The sequence below is a fragment of the Astyanax mexicanus genome, chromosome 1 (assembly GCF_023375975.1).
Source record: "Astyanax mexicanus isolate ESR-SI-001 chromosome 1, AstMex3_surface, whole genome shotgun sequence".
NCBI classification, from domain to species: domain Eukaryota; kingdom Metazoa; phylum Chordata; class Actinopteri; order Characiformes; family Acestrorhamphidae; genus Astyanax; species Astyanax mexicanus.
In genome coordinates this window covers 14,697,307-14,717,023 of record NC_064408.1, presented here as the reverse complement: position 1 = coordinate 14,717,023, position 19,717 = coordinate 14,697,307, and the positions used below count along the sequence as shown (strand labels likewise).

The window sequence follows — 19,717 nt, the reverse complement described above, 5'->3', positions numbered from 1 at the left end:
CGAGACCTGCTGAATTAGAAGGGAAACACGGCGACATCCCTGTTCTTTACTAGTATCTCATAATGCATCTTATAATCCTGTGCTCCTTATGTATAAAAATGGACCAGAAAATAGACGTTAATTGCTAGTGCGCCTTATAGTGTATAATTCAGTGCGCCTTATAGTGCGAAAATATGATAGTTCATGACCAGTCTTATATAAAATAAAAAGTTCTTATTTACAAAGTGTAGAAGAGCTTATCTGTTTTAACAGAGTTACCACTCTTAACTCTTGTTTTATGCGTGTATGTTGTTATCAGAGACGGAGAGGAGGCAGTGAGGACCCGGGTCGTTCTGCTGCAGCTCCTACAGAACTGTTTCCCAGCTCTTCCCGCTCTACCGGACTCCCGGCGGCCTGTGGAGAACACAGCGTTATCACCATCATCTTCAGCTGAAGCACCTTCAGCATCGGCGAGCACAGAGGTGGACCCTGCTGAGGCTGTAGGGGAGCTCTACAGTCACTTGTGTCAGGGTACAGACGGCCACTCTGCTCTGTGGACTCATCTTATATTCATACTAGTATACAACACTTCATTGAGCAGTTATGACTCTTTACCCTTAGAACCCTACGGACGGATTTTCTATCCAAAATTGCACCTTGTGTTTTTAGCCCAATTACTCAGCAATGCCTTCACATATTAGCATAAAGCATATAGAGTAAGAAAGGGCGGAACTTATTATTTCTAAAAATAGTGGTTACATCCCAGTGCAGTAAAGTATCTGCAAGAAACCCATTGAGAAAACACCTAAAAAAAAATAAGATCTCCTTCAAAATTCCTTGTTTTGTTCTTCCATTATAACTCTATTTATTTGCTCAAAGTCTCTGAGTAAATCACATGACGTCATCATTGCCACTGATCCTCCCCCCAAAAAATATGTGCAATTTGCTTTTCCCAACCAATATCATTTCCTTCTAGTGCTTTGAACATATTTATAAAATACTTTAAACCAAATATCAGTAAATGACCCAAAATAGTGTCCACAGAAAAAAATAAAGCTAGAAAAATAACTCCGCCTGATGCTGTTCATGTATTTTGTCAAAATAATAAGCCATGTAATGAACTATCATCAATATTCTTATGCTTTCAACTCATAAACACTCTAATCTAACCATTTTTTATAGATTTCCTAGGTGTGAATTTATTTAAAGTCTATACATTCAAAAATAAGTAAAAAAAACAGGTGTTTGGTAAAATTTTGACCAAAACATGGCCAGTTCCAAGAAAAATATAACAATTCTGCTGACTTTTACATTACCAATGATTAAACTATTGAGCAGCCGTATGCCTTCTGGAGTAAAAGAGCTCATGGCTCATGTGTCTGTCTGATATAATTACTGTGTTATAAGACCTGAAAGAGAAATTGACAAAAACTGAGAAAAAAAACACACCAAAACAGGCTAGAGTTCAGGTTCTAAGGGTTAATGTGATTTAATGTTTTATATTATCCAACTTGTTTAATATAAGAAAAGGAAATTTGATCAGCACAGTGTAGAAAAGTAATTGCAGTTCTAAACTCAGATACTTGGTAAACTTGGTATTGCAGTGGTGGACGGGCCTGAAGGAGAGACTGCTGAGGAGAAAGCTCTGAGGAAGGAGGCAGTTAGGGCCATCCTCAGCGGTGCAGCTATCTTCTACCCAGACAAACAGAGCCGGCGAGACAAGCTCTTCGACATGATGGTGAGTGTGTGTGTGTGTGTATGTGTCTGTGGGTGGGTAGGTGGTTTTGTGAGAAAGAGGGATGGAAATGGAGTGAAACATCTGAAAAAAGTGTAAGAAAATAAGCAGTGTGTGTTTTATATTGTGTTTTGTATGTTTTAGAAGAACATAACAGAGGAGGAACAGCCGGAGTCAGTAAAGCTGACCTTTGAGTCACTCTGCAATTATTTCAGGTAACATTTCAAAACAAACACACACTTAAGAGACGCTGTTAAACAGAAGTCCCGTATTTTCCACACAATGAGGAGCACTTAAAATCCTTAAAAGGGTTGGGTGGCATGTACTAGCACTAAGCGCTGGTAACCGCGACTAACGCTGCTGATTTGTTGAAAAAATTGGAAATCTTAGCTTACTGTAAATAAATGGAAGTGCTTTACTCACCCAAAAAAAAAAAGTTTTCAGGAGAAAAGTCTGTGTGGATTAACATCCAGCGCTCATTTGACTTTAATATATATATATATATATATATATATATATATATATATATATATATATATATATATATATATATATATATATATATACATACATATAAATATATATATATTTTTTTTACTTACAGTTTTGTTTACTTAGCTTAGCTTTACAGGTCTTCTTACCCAGCAGGGGGACCTGCTCGAATTAGAAAGGAAACATGGCGATACCCTTGTTTCTTACTATTGTCACTTAAAATGTGCCTTTGAAGAGATATTAGCATCAGACCAATGTTGAAAATGCTAGTTCTAATATTTGATGAGGACTAATCCAATAGCAGACGTTTGATGTTAAAGTGTAGAGTTGTGCATATGTTATATAGTGTATTTTGAGTATGTCCTTTTGCAAATCAGATTGGTAATGGTCCAAAGTCCAGTGTTTGATAGCCACATTAACCTCTTCTCTTAACCTCATCTCTTATTCTATACTTAAAAGTATTAGATACGTAATTGTCATGTCTGACTGACTGCATTTATATGAAAAAATAATTGAATATTTAGTTCATTTTGGATTTCCTTTGCAAAAATCATGTTATTGTCATTTTTTTAAATCATTATTTATATGAAAAAATAAATAAATAAATAAATAAATGTGTTTTTGTGCCATGTGTAATTTTAGACGCATGTTGTCTGTGTATGTAATACACTGATTGCTTTGTCTCTGTGCAGTGATAAAGACCCGAGTGGTCTGCTGCTGTTGCCTCCTAAAGGAGCTCCTGCTGACTTTGACATCTCTCCTATCCTCACCGTCATGGATACTTTACTCCACGTGGCCACTAAAGAGGTTTGTTCCTTTAAGCAGACGCACTGAACTAAAATACAGGTGCTGGTCAACGAATTAGAATAATTTGAAATAGTGCAATCATGAAATTCTTTGAATGCATTTTTTGTGCAGAAAGCAAATCAGGTGTTCACCGCACCTGTCCTACTCGTTAGACTAATCACAGAACTCGTTACCTGGAAAAAAATTTGCTCAGCTGAGCTTTCCAAAAGGCCCATTTAGGCCATTTAACTGTGACACTGTTGTTTTATTGAATTAGAATAATGGAGAAACCGTTTCATTGAATTAGAATAAATGCTCGAATTTTTGTTTTCTGTGAAGAGTGTTCACTGTGCAGTTTAAAGTCAGGGTTGAGTAGAATTTCTAAGTTGTAAAATCAATCATGGGTAAGCAGCGCAACCTCTCAACCGGAATAGTGGCTCAAATTCAAGCCCTTCGCCAACAAGGCTTGACCCAAACTAAAATTGCTGAGCAGCTCGGCATCAGCCAGTCTTCCGTCTGCAAAGCTCTCAAGAAAAACTGCAGCAAGCGCACCAACTGTTCCGGCGTCCGAAAAACTTCTGCTCGCGACAACAAGCAGCTGAGAAAGATCGCAGTCAGCAACCGGTTCAAGTCCACTTCCGAGCTCACCGACTTGTGGAACAAGCAGACCGGCGCTGACGTCTCCAGATCAACCACTTACCGTCGTCTGCGCGAACTCGGCTTCAAATCTCTTGTTCCTGCAGTAAAACCGTTGCTGAACAAGAAACAAATGGAGAAACGGCTGAAGTGGGCCAAAGAACACGGCGAGTGGACTGCTGAAGACTGGCAGAAAGTGGTCTTCAGTGACGAATCACGCTTCTGCATCTCCTTCGGTGACCAAGGTCCTCGTGTCTGGCGTCGTGGTGGCGAAACCTACAACCACGAGTGCGTGAAAAGATCCGTCAAGTTTCCCCAGAGCGTTATGGTCTGGGGATGCATGTCCGCTCGAGGTGTAGGGAAACTCTGCTTCCTCAAGAAGACTGTCAATGCTGCCGTATATCAAGATGTTCTGGAAACGTTCCTGATTCCGACTGTTGAGGAACAGTTCGGCGAAGAAGACTTCATATTTCAACAGGATCTTGCACCGGCTCATGCGGCAAAGTCGAACAAAGATTGGTTCAATAAAAAACAGCTTGAAGTTTTGGCATGGCCGGCCAACTCGCCTGACCTCAATGTCATTGAAAACCTTTGGGCCATCGTCAAGCGGAAAATTCGCGACAGAAAGCCTACTACGCTGGACCAACTGAAGCAGAACATCGGCACTGCCTGGGAAGCTGTGAGTGCGGAAACTTGCGACAAGCTGGTCAAATCGATGCCGCGGAGACTTCAGGCAGTCATACAAGCCAAGGGGGCAGCCACAAAATACTGAGAAAGTGATGATTGTAATTATAATAAAAATTATTCTAATTCAATGAAACGGTTTCTCCATTATTCTAATTCAATAAAACAACAGTGTCACAGTTAAATGGCCTAAATGGGCCTTTTGGAAAGCTCAGCTGAGCAAATTTTTTTCCAGGTAACGAGTTCTGTGATTAGTCTAACGAGTAGGACAGGTGCGGTGAACACCTGATTTGCTTTCTGCACAAAAAATGCATTCAAAGAATTTCATGATTGCACTATTTCAAATTATTCTAATTCGTTGACCAGCACCTGTAAATTAAATGTGTGTGACTGCTCACTTTTTTGGGCTATGTCTTTAGTGTGCGTCATATAATTGTGGTTTTGAAGGATGAGGTGTTAGGGCTACATGGGCCTCACTACAGACAGAGGTTATGAGAAATCACCTGTAAGATTGATATAACCATTATATTAACCTTTATCTGTCTTAGTTTAATGTAGTTTCTATGTGTTTGGGCTCTTTACAGAAAGTATAACAAGCTGAATAGTTTTCTTAACTTGTTCCACCTTAAATAGTGCAGCAGGTGATAAATAGTGGGCCCAATTTATACTGTGACTCTGTGTTGAGTCAACACATTGTCTACAGTGTTGCTTACGTAAGTGCCCTACGCAGCTGTGTGCGATTATACTTCTGCATTCGTGTATCCATGAATCTGCATTGCTCTGCAGTTAAACCGGGAAGGCAGGAAAGTGTGGACCAATCACAGCTGCTGCTGTCGTCCGCATTGTGTAGTTACATTTCTGGGGAAGTGTGCGTATGGCTAAAGCCAGTGTTGGGCACGTTACTTTGAAAAAGTAATTAGTTATAGTTACTAGTTACTTCTCCAAAAAGGTAACTGAGTTACTAACTGAGTTACGCCACTATAAAAGTAAGTAGTTACCAGTAAAAGTAACTATTGCATTACTTTTGTGTTACTCGCCCCCGTAACATGTATTTTGTAATATTGGTTAAAATGACAGAATTAGTGATCTCTCACCCTGTGCATATGTGATTGTTAGTGTGAAGTGATGATGGTGGACTCTGGTGGAAGATCCAGTCGGAAGGACCTGCTGTCGCTGTTCTGGGCTCTTCAGGGCAGTCTGCTGTCCTGGTGTTTCCTGCAGCTCAAAGGAGGAGCGACCACAGCCACCGAACTGGCTAGAGACATCCTGATCAGATGTAAGCATCAATTAATATAAACACTAATATAGAGTAATTTTCCAGGAAAAAGAATCCTAGAATAAAGACTTTTACAATATTTAGAATCTACAAACCCAAATCAGAAGACAGTATAATCATCGTTTCTAATTTTTTTTTGTCATTTTTTTTATTTATTTATTTTATTTTATTATTATTTTTTTTTTTTTTTACTAATTTTGGTATGAGCTCAAGATATTACATGTTTTATCTGGTCACCTTCATTTAATTTGCTGATCTATTCCTGCATTTCAGGCCTGTAATGTTATAAGGTGTGCACTAGACGGCGCTTTTGCGTATTTCTTTTCAAAAATTTCCGCACATTCTTTAATGTGAACCGGACAGTATTACAGACAGTACAGTACCTGTTCCCTTTTTTTTGACAGCCATTTTTTAAATGTGTGCAGCATGTGGTCTTGCATTGACTTGTTGGACATCTCAATGTACCGGTACTTATCTTTGTTAAAGCTACATCACAGAAGTGCACTGACACAATCGCGAAACTGTCCTTTTCATCTTTGGTTTGCAATAAAATGTGTCCATTTCTTCCTAAATAGATCTAAAATACTGATTCATCTGACCACACTACACATATTTCTATGATGTGATGATCTATTTCAGAGGCCTCTGTGAACAGAGAAGTTGACTACACTTAAGCACATGGCTAAAATAAGGCATCTGTTTTGCACAGTGACATTTGTGAACCTGAATAGATATATATTAACAAATGAAATGTTAATATAAAAAGTTGACCAGACAAAACATGAAATATCTTGGGTTCAAACTGTTCAAAATCAAAGTCAGTGTATGAAAAACACATTTTATTTTTTCCATTTAGTCCAAACTATTTCTGATTTGGGGTTGTGCTAAATGTATGCAGGTTTTTCTTCTGTCTCTCCACTTTCACCTCCAGCTTGTTTATTTGCATAATTTGAATGACCTATGCAAAGTGGCAGCTTTAGTCTCTGTCCATTTGAAAGGTATATAGGCAGTCAGGTGTGTTTTGAATGTAGTTTTAGTTTAGTGTGATTTTCATTGCATTAGTCTCTCAGTTCTGGCTTCCTGAAGTGATCAGTAAGTAAGTATAGTGTAGATTCACAAAGAGGAAGGACACTGCTGACCTTTTTGACCTCTGGAAGTCTGACACTGCTGTTACCTGAGATTGTAACTGGTGTGTGAAATCGTATCTGGTTTATAAATTCGAGTCTGTTACAGTGTATTACAGTGAGTGAGCAGTTTATTTTCCCTGCTCTGGTGTTTGATGTAACTGAGAAGATATGTTCTTGTGTTTGTTTGCTTGTTGTCGTCGTCGTGCAGACGTGGATCAGTTCCTGACGAGCACCAGAGGCACCCTGAGCACTCTGATGGAGAGCTACTCCACCAATGACATCACTGCCAAACTGGGCGGATCCATTCTCTCAATGGCAACCAGACAACTGGTACTTTTAATTTATCCATCAGGGGTTGAAAGTTCTTCTGGCACACCTATAATGGGAATGCTATATGCTATGCTATGATGCTATAATTGGTAGATTGGCTAAATCGATATCTCTTATGCTAACCACACTAGACCAGGGGTTCTCAACCTATTCTACCTTACGGCCCACCTGTTTACAACTTGAAAGCGTCCAGGCCCCCCTAATAATAATAATAATAATAATAACTAATAAAAACAGAGTATAATAAACCATAATTTTACCCTAAACTGGGGTTTAGGCTTTCCAAATATAGAACATAAACTTCTTACTGGAAACGCTCTAATATTGTGCTTCTTTTGTATTTTTACCTTTAAATATACACATAAGAGTAGCACGGTTTGACAGGGTAGCACAACTCGACAGAACACCTGATGACTCGGCTCGCCGTGTGGGCGTATCCATGATGTTTTTTTATTTTATTTAAATGAAGCAAAAGATGTAGTCAATCATAAGTTTAAGATTTTTAATCAACCTCACTGTGATCTATAGTTTTCAGCTTCTCCTCCGTGGTTGAAAGGCAGCTGTTCTAATTAGATTTTAAGTAGCGGCCCACAAAATATCGTTCTGCGGGCCGCAAATGGCCCGCGGGCCGCGAGTTTGAGACCCCTGATTTAAAGCGCTCACTAAACACTACTGTCTCCTTCTGAGGATGAGCCTGCGGACCCCTAGAGGGTGCTTCGAGGCCCCCTGGTGGTCCACGGCCCCCCTGTTGAGAAACCCTGCACTAGACTAATTCAAAAAGCATTTTAATAGACTAAAATCTGACAGCCTCTCACATCTAGAGACAAGTCACAGACTTTTCAGTCACAGACTAAGATTTTGCCAAGACTGGGGATCTTGCAGGGTCACTATTTACAAGACTGCAACATGATTCTGAGATTATTTTACAATACACATACACATACATTGTGCTTTATTGAATGTTTCATCTATGATGCTCAAGATTATAGTTTTTTGCTTTAAATATAGGATCCTGCTAACAATGTCTGTAATCTCATATAATATTGTGTAGGCGATATTCCTGCTGGAGCTGAGTTCCCTGGACATCCCTCACTGTACTCTACTTAAGAGCTTCTTCACTTTACTGGAGCTGCTCAAGGAACTCACTAGAAGTACAGAGGAAGCTGGTTCAAAGGTCAGCTGCGTGTTTGACACATCAGTAAGTTATTATTATATATATTTTTTTTGTATGTTTTGGCAGTTTGCAGGTGTGCTGCTGCTCACCTCATAAAGGTTTCATATATACATATATATATTTATTATAAAAAAAAATCAGGAACTGATAAAAGGTATTACAATTGTTGTCTTTAAGTCACTGATGTGTGAATTTATTTATAAAGACGTTCTTGGAAAATCAACAGTTTTTAAAAGAAAAGTATATTTTAAAAGACATCACAACCTCCCTTCTTTTAACGTGTTGTAATTCATTGTTCCCAAAGTTTAGACTAAATTGTATTTATTGATGTTGTATTTAATTGTTTGAATATGTTCTTGTGTAGATTTTTTTGATAAATCTGTGTGTTATTGCCATGCTTGACCAGAGATAAAAGAGATCTGTGTTTAAATAAATGTTAAATAAAATGAAAAAATATTTCATAATTTCTGTGTAGGCTGATATGGAGTCCTGTCAGAATCCCCAGCACCCAGTGGTATTAAAGAACTGGACCATGGAGTCTCCTCACGACTATGAGGACAGCAAACATGAAAACACAGTATTCCTCTGCCCTGGGGCCACCTACTTCGAGGTGGAGTTTGATGACCGCTGTGAGACGGAGAAGAGGTGCAGAGCTGGTCTCTTTAGATACTAGAATTTTTTTATATATTTTCCTTTTCTTATATTAGCCTTTTAACCATTTTAGTCATTTGTTTAACAAATGATTTGTGTTTTCTGAATTGACAGGTATGACTATTTGGAGTTTACTGATTCCAGAGGAGGCAAAGTGCGATATGATATGAAAGTGGGAACTGAAAAGTGGCCAAAGGTGGGGTGAATGTTTTAACTGTCAGACGTTTATCTTCTCTGTTATTTAAGCTGTATTCTCTCTGCTAAGATATATAGTGAATGTATTATAAAAGAAGCTTGTTTATTCTGTTTTACAGAAAGTCACGTTCAAGGCTGGTCACCAGCTGCAGTTTCTCTTCCACTCAGACAGCAGTAACACAGAGTGGGGCTACAAGTTCACGGTGACGGCCTACGGGCTGCCGGACATTAACGTTTCCTGGGTTTCAGACCTGCAGCTTCTTGTTTCACGGCTGATGGGCCGCCTGGCCTCCCGAACCATGGCCCTCAAATCCACTCACGGTATGCTGCTCAACATATTACATATTGACATATTAGAGGTTTTTGTATTTAATCTGTCATTATGAGCTGTATGTTAGTGTAGATCAGCCATGTTGCTTTCTAAAATGTTGCACTTAAAATCCTTAATTTTTCCCAATAATCATCAGTGTGCCTTATGTATGAATTCAACCAGTCAGATATTAAGGAGCAGTTAAGCCACACAGGAGTATACTGGAGCTTCAGTTTAGTTCTCCAGGACCGAGACTGGAGCAGTTTTAGCATTAGCCACTAGCCGCACTAAGCCCTTTCGCCATTCAGAGACGAGTAATATCGGCCTGAAGTCTGCTGCTAATGCCAGCCAGCACTGCTGGAGCAGCATTAGCTATACCCGCTAATGTCGTTAAGCACTAGCTCTTTTGCTGCTCAGGTTAAAACAAGCTACGTGGGAAGAACCGCTAGCTATTATTACCCAGGCTTTACTGGAACACTCAGGGTTCCTCAGTGTATCGCTGTTGGGTGGCGTTTACTGTTAGGCGCTTATGCTAATCTGCTTCATCCAGCCTTAGTGGAAATATGAAATTCTAAGCTTACTGTAGATTAGAATCCAGCGCTACTTAGCTTAGCTTTACTTAACTTAGTTATGCACCACCATCCAGCGACGAGAGCTGCTGAATTAGAAGGAAAACATGGCAACACCCCTGTTCCTTACTAGTGTCGCATAATGCCTTATAATCCAATAGACCATTGATGGTGAACCTTATAATGTGGTGCATCTTATAGTGCAAAAAAAAAAGAAAACCAGGCAATTAACCAGGATCATTTAAACAAAGCTGTGCTCTCTGAAGCCTTGTTGCTACCATACACTCTAAGAAATATAAGTACAGATTTGTACTTAAAAGAGTACAAAGCTTGTCGCTGGGGCTGTACCTTATATTGAGGCACAAAAAAGTACCTTTCAGTGAAAGTCCTTTTTTGTACCCATGGTTTTTGTGGCAGTAAAGATCATAAAGATTATAAACATTATCATCAACTAAATATGGCTCAAAAACTTGATGATACAAAATTGTCTGGCTTTCAAATAAAAAATGTGCAATTTAAATATATATTGTTCATTAGTACAGTGATGCAGAATACTGAATGTACCCTTTGGCTGGTTAAATGGTACAAATTTGTACTTATTGCTGTTAGAAATGACTTTGTACTTCAGAGGGAACAAATCTGACCCTGTAAAGACCAATATTGTACCAATGAGGGTACAGTTATAAATAGTGTACCTTCGAGTACAAAAAAGTACTCATATCGTACCTCTGTTTTTTAGAGTGTACCTTAGAAAATGTTGTTGCATGTGATTCATTTACCTGTGCTGCGTTCGGTAATATAAGGCTTGGATGGAGCTGCTCGGCCATGAAAACCTCTTCCATTAAGCTTTGTACACTCTACTGTTCTAGATCTAATCTGAAGCTACATGAAGTTTGGAGGTGTGTAGTGAGTGATTGGTGTAGTGACTCTGCAGAAAGTTGGTGTGCACTATGCTCCTCAGCATCCGCTGACCCCGCTCTGTTATTTTACATGGACAGAGTCGCTGTTGTTCCCAGTCTCTTCCACTGTGTTATAATATCACTGACAGTTGGCTGTGGAATATTTAGTAGTGAGGAAATTTTACTAATGGACTTGTTGTACAGGTGCTGCATCCTGTCACAGAACCATGCTGTTCACATTCAGAACAAGTACAATTCAGAACAAATTGAGTAAAAACTAGACTTTATTCAACCATAAATAAACTGTAGATGAGGAATTGTTTACTGATCGATACTGTCTTTCCTGTGTTATGTGGGATTGATCAGAAGTGCGGAGTATGAAGGAGCTCCCTGCTGCTTTGATGACCCATGTGTTGGCCTCTCCTCTGTGGAAGCCCATCTTCAGGCATGGTCTGAGTGGTCCTGCCAGAAGCAGAGAACCTGAACCATGTAATGCCATCACGCAAGAGGTACAAGCATTACTGTGTGCATAGTTCCATCACATTTCACCTAGAAATGTAACATTAGTAATATCAAAGATTTTTTTAATATTATGTCGCATGTAAAGACTATACATTGTAATATTATTAAGCAATTTTCTTCTTTTGCACATTTATTATTTTCTTGTAGTTAAAATCCGGCTCTTCTGAGGAAGAGTTAGTGGAGTTTCTTGTGGGCTTTGCTCAGTGGAATCCTGCTCAGGACTGCGGTGATGGAAGAGGGGAGCTTTTCAGGAACCTCATGCTGACGTGTAAGAAATATCTGATAAGAAATGAGTTCGCTGCGGGATCCAAGGTGGATCAGGCCGCGAACGCCATCTGGGCGGCCATGGTGTATCACACCCCAGCCCTTCAGACTTCACTGAAGAACTTTGGTAAGTAAAAGTTCAGTTTCGTTAATGAATAATAATAAAGCACCATCTTGGCTACTTTTAAATACCTGTATCTTGTATATGCAGGGTTTAAATTTAATTTAATGACCATGTCAACCTTTCTCCCTTTCTTTTCCAGTGGCTAAGCATGGACAGACCTGTGTGAGTGAGGACCTCATGCAGGTCTACACACTTGCTGATGGCATTAGGACCTGGATGGTAAGTCTGAGCCGTGCTTGTGCTGTAACCATTAGTTAAAACAAGTGCGTTTTTTTTTTTTTTTTTATCTATTTTTATTGTTCATTAATTTGCTGTATTGTTTGGCTTTTAGCTGGAAATGAAGCAGCGATCCCTAGTTAGCAAAATCAGTATTCCAGGAGAGAAAGGGGATTGCCAAAGCGAAGTCACAATGGTATCTTTAGGTAAGTGGCCAAAATATCCAAAGACATTATTGTAAAATGGACTTTTGGTGTAGTAAAACATGATAAAAAGTACTTACCTTTGTTGAATAGCCCTCCTCCGCTCTCCCACAGCTTTCTGAGATCCAGTAATTTTATGCTTTTTTCCAGCACTCTGTATAACGGCCGCTTCGGGGCAAATTTTGCCCCAATAAATCACTTTTTACACTGTTACCCAGACTCAAAACATCTCCACACCTTCTGGAGGGTGCCAGCATTTAAAAAGAGGCACTAATAACTTTAAAATTGCACAAGAAGCTTATTAAAATCTACTTTTTACAGTCCGTGGCACTAGCTTCAGCTCTAAACGCCGCCTTCACTGTACTGATCATGAGCACAGACATATATACATAAGAGAAATAAAGGGTACAGGAACAGCACTTTATCTGAGGAGCTCCTGCTGCTGCTCCTCACTGTATGAACGTTTTTATCAGAGTAAAATAGAAAAACAACTGCAAACAGATGGGGAGGGATGGGTGTGAGTAAGGTGGAGGGAATTTAACAGAGATGGAAAACAAAATTGTCCGTTTTTGTAATGCACTATATTGTTACTGATCTATGATCTATAAAACTTTCAGTAAAAACTTGATTACAGAAAAACAACAGCAAACTGAAAAGTTCTGAGTACAGAATCAATTCATTCATTTATTCATAAGAAATAACTTTGTCTTTGTACAAGAAGTAATTTCTGCAGAAATGTCCTCAATATGTCCTCAAATGGGGACAAATCATTTTATTTAGTTTATTTTAATATTTTAATTGAGTGTAATGTTGGCATTTGGCCACTAGATGGTACAGAAATGATGCAGAGAAGCATCCCCATATGAGGACGCAGGGTCTCAAGAGGATATGGAGGAGTTAACCACGTGCCCCTAGAGCATTTATTTATACTGAGAAAAATGTTTAATGCACCTATAATTATCACAACTCTGCCAGTTTTTGCCCAATTTTTGGTTAATTACAAACGGCAGAGATGCCGTTTTAAAACAGGATGCTGTCACACATTACAAATATGTTCTTTTTATGCTGAAATACTTGGAATGATGCTCAGACATATGGAGTGACATATTAATAATAGCTATCATTGCTATTCACACATGAACATTATGCTCTCACTCTCTTTAATCTTTTTTTCTTTTTCTCTGGTACACTCTTCTCTCTCTTTCTCTCTCTCTCTCTCTCTCTCTCTCTCTCTCTCTCTCTCCAGCTGAGATCTGCATCAGTAAGAGCTTGCTATTATTCAGGTTCAGCCCTGCTGGTGGTGCTCCCGTACCTCCACCAGACCCAGACTCCACTAAACCAGCAGAGGGCGCTAGCGCTGCACCTCTCTCACGCTCAGTCTCCATATCTGAGGAAGATTTCCAGCCCTGCTCGTCTCCCTGCATTTCTCAGACCCCCACGGGGGCCGAAGCTGCTGCTGCTTCTAATGGAACAAGCCACCACAGTCGGGTCCAGACCCAGGTCTCCTCTGCTTCAGACCCTGGAGCCTCCAGCAGTGCCAGCACCAGTGCCCAGGGCTCCAGAGGCTCCACAGAGAGCCTTCACTCACAGTCCGGAGAGCCCGTGTCCCCGCTGGCGTTCGCCCGTAAAGCGCCCTTCAGCCGCGGCCGACTCCGACTGCTGTCCTTCAGATCTGTGGAGGAGACTCGCGCTGCTCCTTCAGTTAAAGAGAGATTCCCCATCCTCAAACACATCCTGAGCTTTATGAAGGACATGGTGATTAGTGAGACCAGGTGAGACCAGCGTGGACGTGCTGATATGTTGTCTTTAGTGAGATTTTTACCAATTCGTTGTGAAAAACAAATTTTATTTTATTTTGTTCTATTATTTTATTTTATTACTGTGTGTAAATTGTACAGCACAGTACCACAGTATTATGATATGGATGTTCTGAAGTTCATATCTAGTATTTTTGTTACATACATTTTGTATTAACATTGAAAAATTGATGTAAGCTTAGATTGGTTCAGCGCACTAAGGTGCTGCAACTATGATCTGAGGGTCATCGGTTCAAATCCATCAGCAGCCGGAGTCCGAGAGAGCACAATTGGCCTTGCTCTTTTTGGGTGGGTAGATGGCGTACTCTCTTCACATCACTCCTAGTGTGATGTGGGTCAGCACAGGTGTCTGTCGGCTGATGAGCTGGGTCGCTGCGCTTTACTCCTGAGTGTGCTATGATGCAACCCAGTGGTGATGCATCAGTTGTGGTAGTTGAATAAGAGGCGGAGTCTGACTTTACATGCATCGGAGGAGGCTTGTACTAGTCTTCACCCTCCTAGTGCTGGGGGCATCACTAGTGATAGGGGGAGTCCTAATGAGTGTGTTTGTAAAGAAAATTAAGAAAATATATATGTATTGAAAAAACAAATGTGGCATGAGCACTATGTAGACAGTCATCATTAACTAAATGTTTTAGCATGAACAAAAAAAGTAAAATGGAAAAAAAAATGCATTTTATTGCATCATACTTGTAATTATTTATTACTCGTCAACCTAATATTGTTCTGTCATTTTTATTTTAATGGGTACTAATATTCACAGATATCATGGGTGATATCATTGATTAAAACATGTCTAGACACAAAGCTCTAATAATAGCCCTTTTCAGTTTGTAGTTTTTTCGCATATTCAGCCCATACAAGTTTAGCACTACCCGTTCCTATTAACACAGAGTAAGTGCTTAAGCTTGAACTAGCCTGTGTAATTTGAAGGGATGAAGCAAGGTTGCACTGGATGAGGGCATTCTTATCATTATTATTTTTATTCATAGATACTTAGAAATAAAAAAACCTTACAATGAACAAGAGAATAAACCTATAGGAACACAGATGAATATTAATGTGTTTTCTCTGTGATTAGCAATCATGACTAGGTGCTGAATGTGACATACTGCTCTTACCCACCGCCACCTCCTGGTTGGCGAACAGGCTCCAGCCTGACAATGCTGTGATACTCCTCAAACTATTAAACACATCTTAGTAGACTGCTGTGCACTTTTAACCAACAGAAATAACTTTTATATGGTTACAAATATGAAAGAGCTGGTTGAAAAGATTCCACCTGCTTAAATTCTTCATTTTCTGGTTTCTAGTCCTTTGTATATAACTCTGTATAACGTATATATTGTTTATGTATGTGTATGTGTGTGTGTGTGTGTGTAGTGTTCTGCAGACTCTCACTTTGAAGAAGTCCCAGGCCGTGAGTGTGTGTCAGGTTCTGGAGATGGTGCAGCAGTGTTTACTGTCCCTCGGAAAACCACATCTCTTCCAGGCTCCGTGTATTTTGTTCCTACAGGAGCTGCTGGCCTGCCAGAAAGATTTCACCAAGTAAGACCTGTCTCTCCTGAATGTTCAGTAGTTTATAATAATTAATAAAGATTACTAATATATTACTATTATTTTAACTATAATAAACTCTCCTTTTTTTTCTTTTTGCCTCTTTTGCCTCTCCTTTTCTTTCTTTTGTTTTCTGTCTCTCTATTAGTTATTTCTCTCAGTTATCAGGCTGTGGGCTGGAGCTAAAAGAGCAGATCAGACGTTCCTACCATCAACTGATTCTAATGCTGGTAGATGCAGTGCAGGGCTTCAATGCCCTCAATGACAAGTGAGTCCAGTTTCATTCTACAGTTATAGTCAATTAGTCGTACATAAATGACCCTACCACAGCTTAGATATTTTTCTTTAAATAATAAAAATAAATGAATGTCTGAACCTCGTCTTGTTGTTTCTCCAGGGTGCTGTTGCCTGCCCTCTCCTGTGCTCAGACGTGCCTCCTGCACCTGCTGGATATGAGTTGGGAGGTTCAGGATCTGCCTCTGTTTCTGGACATTAAGCTCCCTGATTTGCTGTTGACCATGTCTCAGGAGAACATCAGTGTGCACGACATCGCCATCAGGTGTGTGGTGGAACACAGCAGCCTCTGTTGGACTGTTGTTAACGCTAGGATAGTGTTACAGTGATATAGTGTTATCCTTTACTATTTTAAAACATCCTTAACTTTCAGTACAAGTGAGACCTTTGTACAAAGTCCATGTCAACTCAAATGTCAAACAAAAAGAAAAAAGTGACATCATAAAGCTATAATGGAATATTATGGAATTCATGTCAAAATGTTTTTAACCCTCCTATTATGTTCATTTGTCAGGAACATAACAGGTAATGGTTCAATTAGGATAATTCACTTGTTTTTCATGAAAAACTAATGTTCAAATATTATTCCTTTAAAAGACCAACATATAAAACAATAATTTTATATAACATGGAATCATAACATGGCTATTTTGTTTTAGTTTTGTTTTTGCAGGGGGTGGTTGTAAATATGTGAGAGAATTGTATCGTTATATATTGTTAAAAATAATAGCACTATCAATGAAAGTCTATTTTCTGGTTTATTTTCATACATAAGGCCCACCGGATTATAAGGCGCATTAAGCAACACTAGTAAGGAACAGCGATGTTGCCATGTTTCCCTTCTAATTCAAGCAAACTTTTTTAACAAGTAAACAAATCTATAATTTGTAATTTAAAGTCAAACGAGCGCTGGATATTAAAGGGATAGTTCGGTATTTTTAACATGAGTCTGTATGGCATCATCATAACCAGTGTCGTGCATCCACACTGACTTACCCCCCACAGCGTCCTGTGAGCCGAGTTCTTGTCCAGTTTAGGTCAAAGCGAAAGTAGTCCGGCATGTTTGCTGGGGTCAGGAAAATAACTCCTTTTTCTTCCCAAAGCAGTACGTGTTCAAAAGAGTGATTTATTTACATCACAAAAAACTAACCCTGCAAAAGTCACGCCTCGTAAATCACTTGGGTCCTACTTTCTCTCATTTCGTATCAGTGCGCGTCATTCTGACAGCGAGCTGCGCATGCGTCAACAAGCGAGAAATAAACAAAGCGACCCAAACACGTAGGCTAGCTGTCAGGTTGCAGCGTTGCACGCATTGATATGGAACGAGAGAAAGTAGGACCCAAGTGATTTACGAGGCGTGACTTTTGCAGGGTTAGTTTTTTGTGATGTAAATAAATCACTCTTTTGAACACGTACTGCTTTGGGAAGAAAAAGGAGTTATTTTCCTGACCCCAGCAAACATGCCGGACTACTTTCGCTTTGACCTAAACTGGACAAGAACTCGGCTCACAGGACGCTGTGGGGGGTAAGTCAGTGTGGATGCACGACACTGGTTATGATGATGCCATACAGACTCATGTCAAAAATACTGAACTATCCCTTTAATCTACAGAGATTTCTCTTCTAAAAACTGTTTATTTATGTTATCAACAAGTAAAGTGCTTCTGTTTATTTAGAGTTAGCTTAGATTTCCAATATTAATTTTAACAGCACGGTTACCAGCAGCGCTAGTCGTGATTTGCAGCAGTTAGTGTTAGTAAATTCCACCTGACAGCGCTACACTGAGAGACCCTGAGTGTTCCAGTAACCCAGGGTGCTATCACCTAACGGTTCGTCCCACGTATCTTATTTTAACAACATAAACACAGTCCAATATTCTCACCTCTTAACGATGAAAGAGCAAGCGCTGCAGTTAGCGGCTACTGCTAATACTGCTCCTGCCTTGATGCTGGAGAAACTTCACTGAAACTCCTGTATAACGCTGTACTTCAGCAGAGTAGCTTTATTGCTCCTTAAACCTGACTGGTAAAATTCGTACATAAGGTGCACTGGATTATAAGGCGCACTGATGATTTTTGGAAAAATTAAAGGATTCTAAGTGCTCCTTATAGTGCAAAAAAAAACTGTTATTAGTGGTGGAGGTTTGTGTCGTTCTTTGTTTTGAGCTATAATCAGTAGACTAGCCTCTAAAAAAACTTTTTTTTTTTTTTAATCTGCTGCAGTCAGTGGACAGAGGAGGATGAGATTGCAGATTATGAGAGGAACACAGAGTGGATGGATGAGTGTATGGACGGCATGTTTGAGAAATGGTTTGACAAGATTGCGCAGGCCTCACCGGAGGACAAGAGAAAGGTAGACCCAACACACACTCTTCTAACTGTAGAAAATAGCAAAAAATCTTTAAAATACACACTAATGAATTCTAATAACTTCTAATGAGTTAATTCTTCACTGACCCTCACTGGCTCCCTTGTTGCAGAATGCAATCAAATCCTCACAGCAATGCTCGAAAAATGTTGTAGAAAGTCTTTGTTGGAGAAAAACAATGTCTAAATTCATTTCCATACTATATAATATTTTAGTCCTGTTTTTCACTCAACCTGTTAGTAATAGCAAGGTACACGCACCACTGCCTTTATTTAAAGACACTGAAATCATTAATATAGCTTTTGTAATCGGTGTCTTATTACAGATCTTCATGTCATCTTGTGAATACTGACAGTTTGTTCATAAAGTGCATCCCCACGTGCTTCTTCAAACAGACAGTGTCTTTGTCTTCTTCTTGGTAAACACCAAGAAAATGTCAAAGCCTGTTGTAATTCCACAGCATGAGCCAGGCAGCGTAAGCTCTCAGTAAATATTTGAAATGAAATCAGCCTTGCCTCCTCGCTCTGTGTAAACCTCCTTGTGCAAATCTGCTTTTGTTAACACTTTAAGAAAAAACCTGGAAAATAGAATTTATCAGATAAAGCAGACCATGTGAAAATGTTAGTAGATTGACTAGATTAACCATCTTCACTTAGTAACTGAAGATTAAGACCATTAATGTAATTTCTATGAAGATAAAGATTTTCTATTATCTATTATACCGCGGTTAGTTCTGACCCTGCGATGTGATTGGTTGAAAGGCGTTCTATGAGTGCCATTATCAGCCGGTAATGCACTGTAACCAAAGCTCTCCATGTATTACTCTGCCACATACAGGTAACCTAGCAACGATGCAGCGCTTACAAGCCAAACAGGGCAGCTACAAACAGAGCAACAATGGAACTATTTTAACTCGCTGAGTTTTTATAACCAAACAGATAATATTTTCTTGTCCTTTTTAACTCTTTAATACACTAGAGGCTCTGTATCACAAACAGCCACAGTAACCTAGCTGTTAGGTGAAGGATCTTCATGTTTGGGTTAAACTGTGCTAATCAGATCATAAAAGGCCACAGTAATTTAGCTGTTAGGTGGAGGATCGTCATGTTTGGATTTAATGTTGATTAGATCAGATATTAGGTGGAGGAGGCTGCGAGTGTCGTGTAGTTAAAGGAGAACTCTGGTGTATAATTGACTTTGGGTGTAGTAAAAATGATGAAGAGTACTAACCTTTGTTGAATAGCCCACCTCTGTTCTCTCGCATCTTTCTGACATCCAGTAATTTTTTGCAATTTCTCCAAACATGCTTTAGAATGGATGTTATGGGGCATATTTTGCCCTGAGAACAAGTCGTTACACCGTTATTCAGGCTCAAAGTAGCTCCACACCTTATTGGTAGAATCCGGAGAGCCCTGACATTTAAAACAAGACATTACTAACGTTAAAATTGTACAAGAAACGTATTAAAAAACACTGTTTACAACCCGTAGCGTAACCTAATCTCTTTACC

The 19,717-nt window shown here is 39.4% G+C and overlaps 1 protein-coding gene across 1 annotated transcript in view; it reads left to right on the top strand.

The window, feature by feature from the left end:
- Positions 1–19,717, top strand: part of zzef1 (zinc finger, ZZ-type with EF hand domain 1) — a 92,404-nt gene that overhangs the window by 22,135 nt on the left and 50,552 nt on the right. Inside the window, exons 15-33 of the mRNA XM_049469603.1 lie at positions 299–510; positions 1,584–1,717; positions 1,859–1,929; positions 2,899–3,013; positions 5,429–5,588; positions 6,924–7,045; positions 8,097–8,243; positions 8,695–8,864; positions 8,985–9,066; positions 9,185–9,386; positions 11,210–11,352; positions 11,513–11,756; positions 11,893–11,972; positions 12,085–12,175; positions 13,419–13,944; positions 15,373–15,537; positions 15,695–15,814; positions 15,944–16,105; positions 18,063–18,192. Coding sequence (XP_049325560.1) covers positions 299–510; positions 1,584–1,717; positions 1,859–1,929; positions 2,899–3,013; positions 5,429–5,588; positions 6,924–7,045; positions 8,097–8,243; positions 8,695–8,864; positions 8,985–9,066; positions 9,185–9,386; positions 11,210–11,352; positions 11,513–11,756; positions 11,893–11,972; positions 12,085–12,175; positions 13,419–13,944; positions 15,373–15,537; positions 15,695–15,814; positions 15,944–16,105; positions 18,063–18,192 — 3,076 coding nt within the window. The remainder of the gene's footprint in view (positions 1–298; positions 511–1,583; positions 1,718–1,858; positions 1,930–2,898; positions 3,014–5,428; positions 5,589–6,923; positions 7,046–8,096; positions 8,244–8,694; positions 8,865–8,984; positions 9,067–9,184; positions 9,387–11,209; positions 11,353–11,512; positions 11,757–11,892; positions 11,973–12,084; positions 12,176–13,418; positions 13,945–15,372; positions 15,538–15,694; positions 15,815–15,943; positions 16,106–18,062; positions 18,193–19,717) is intronic.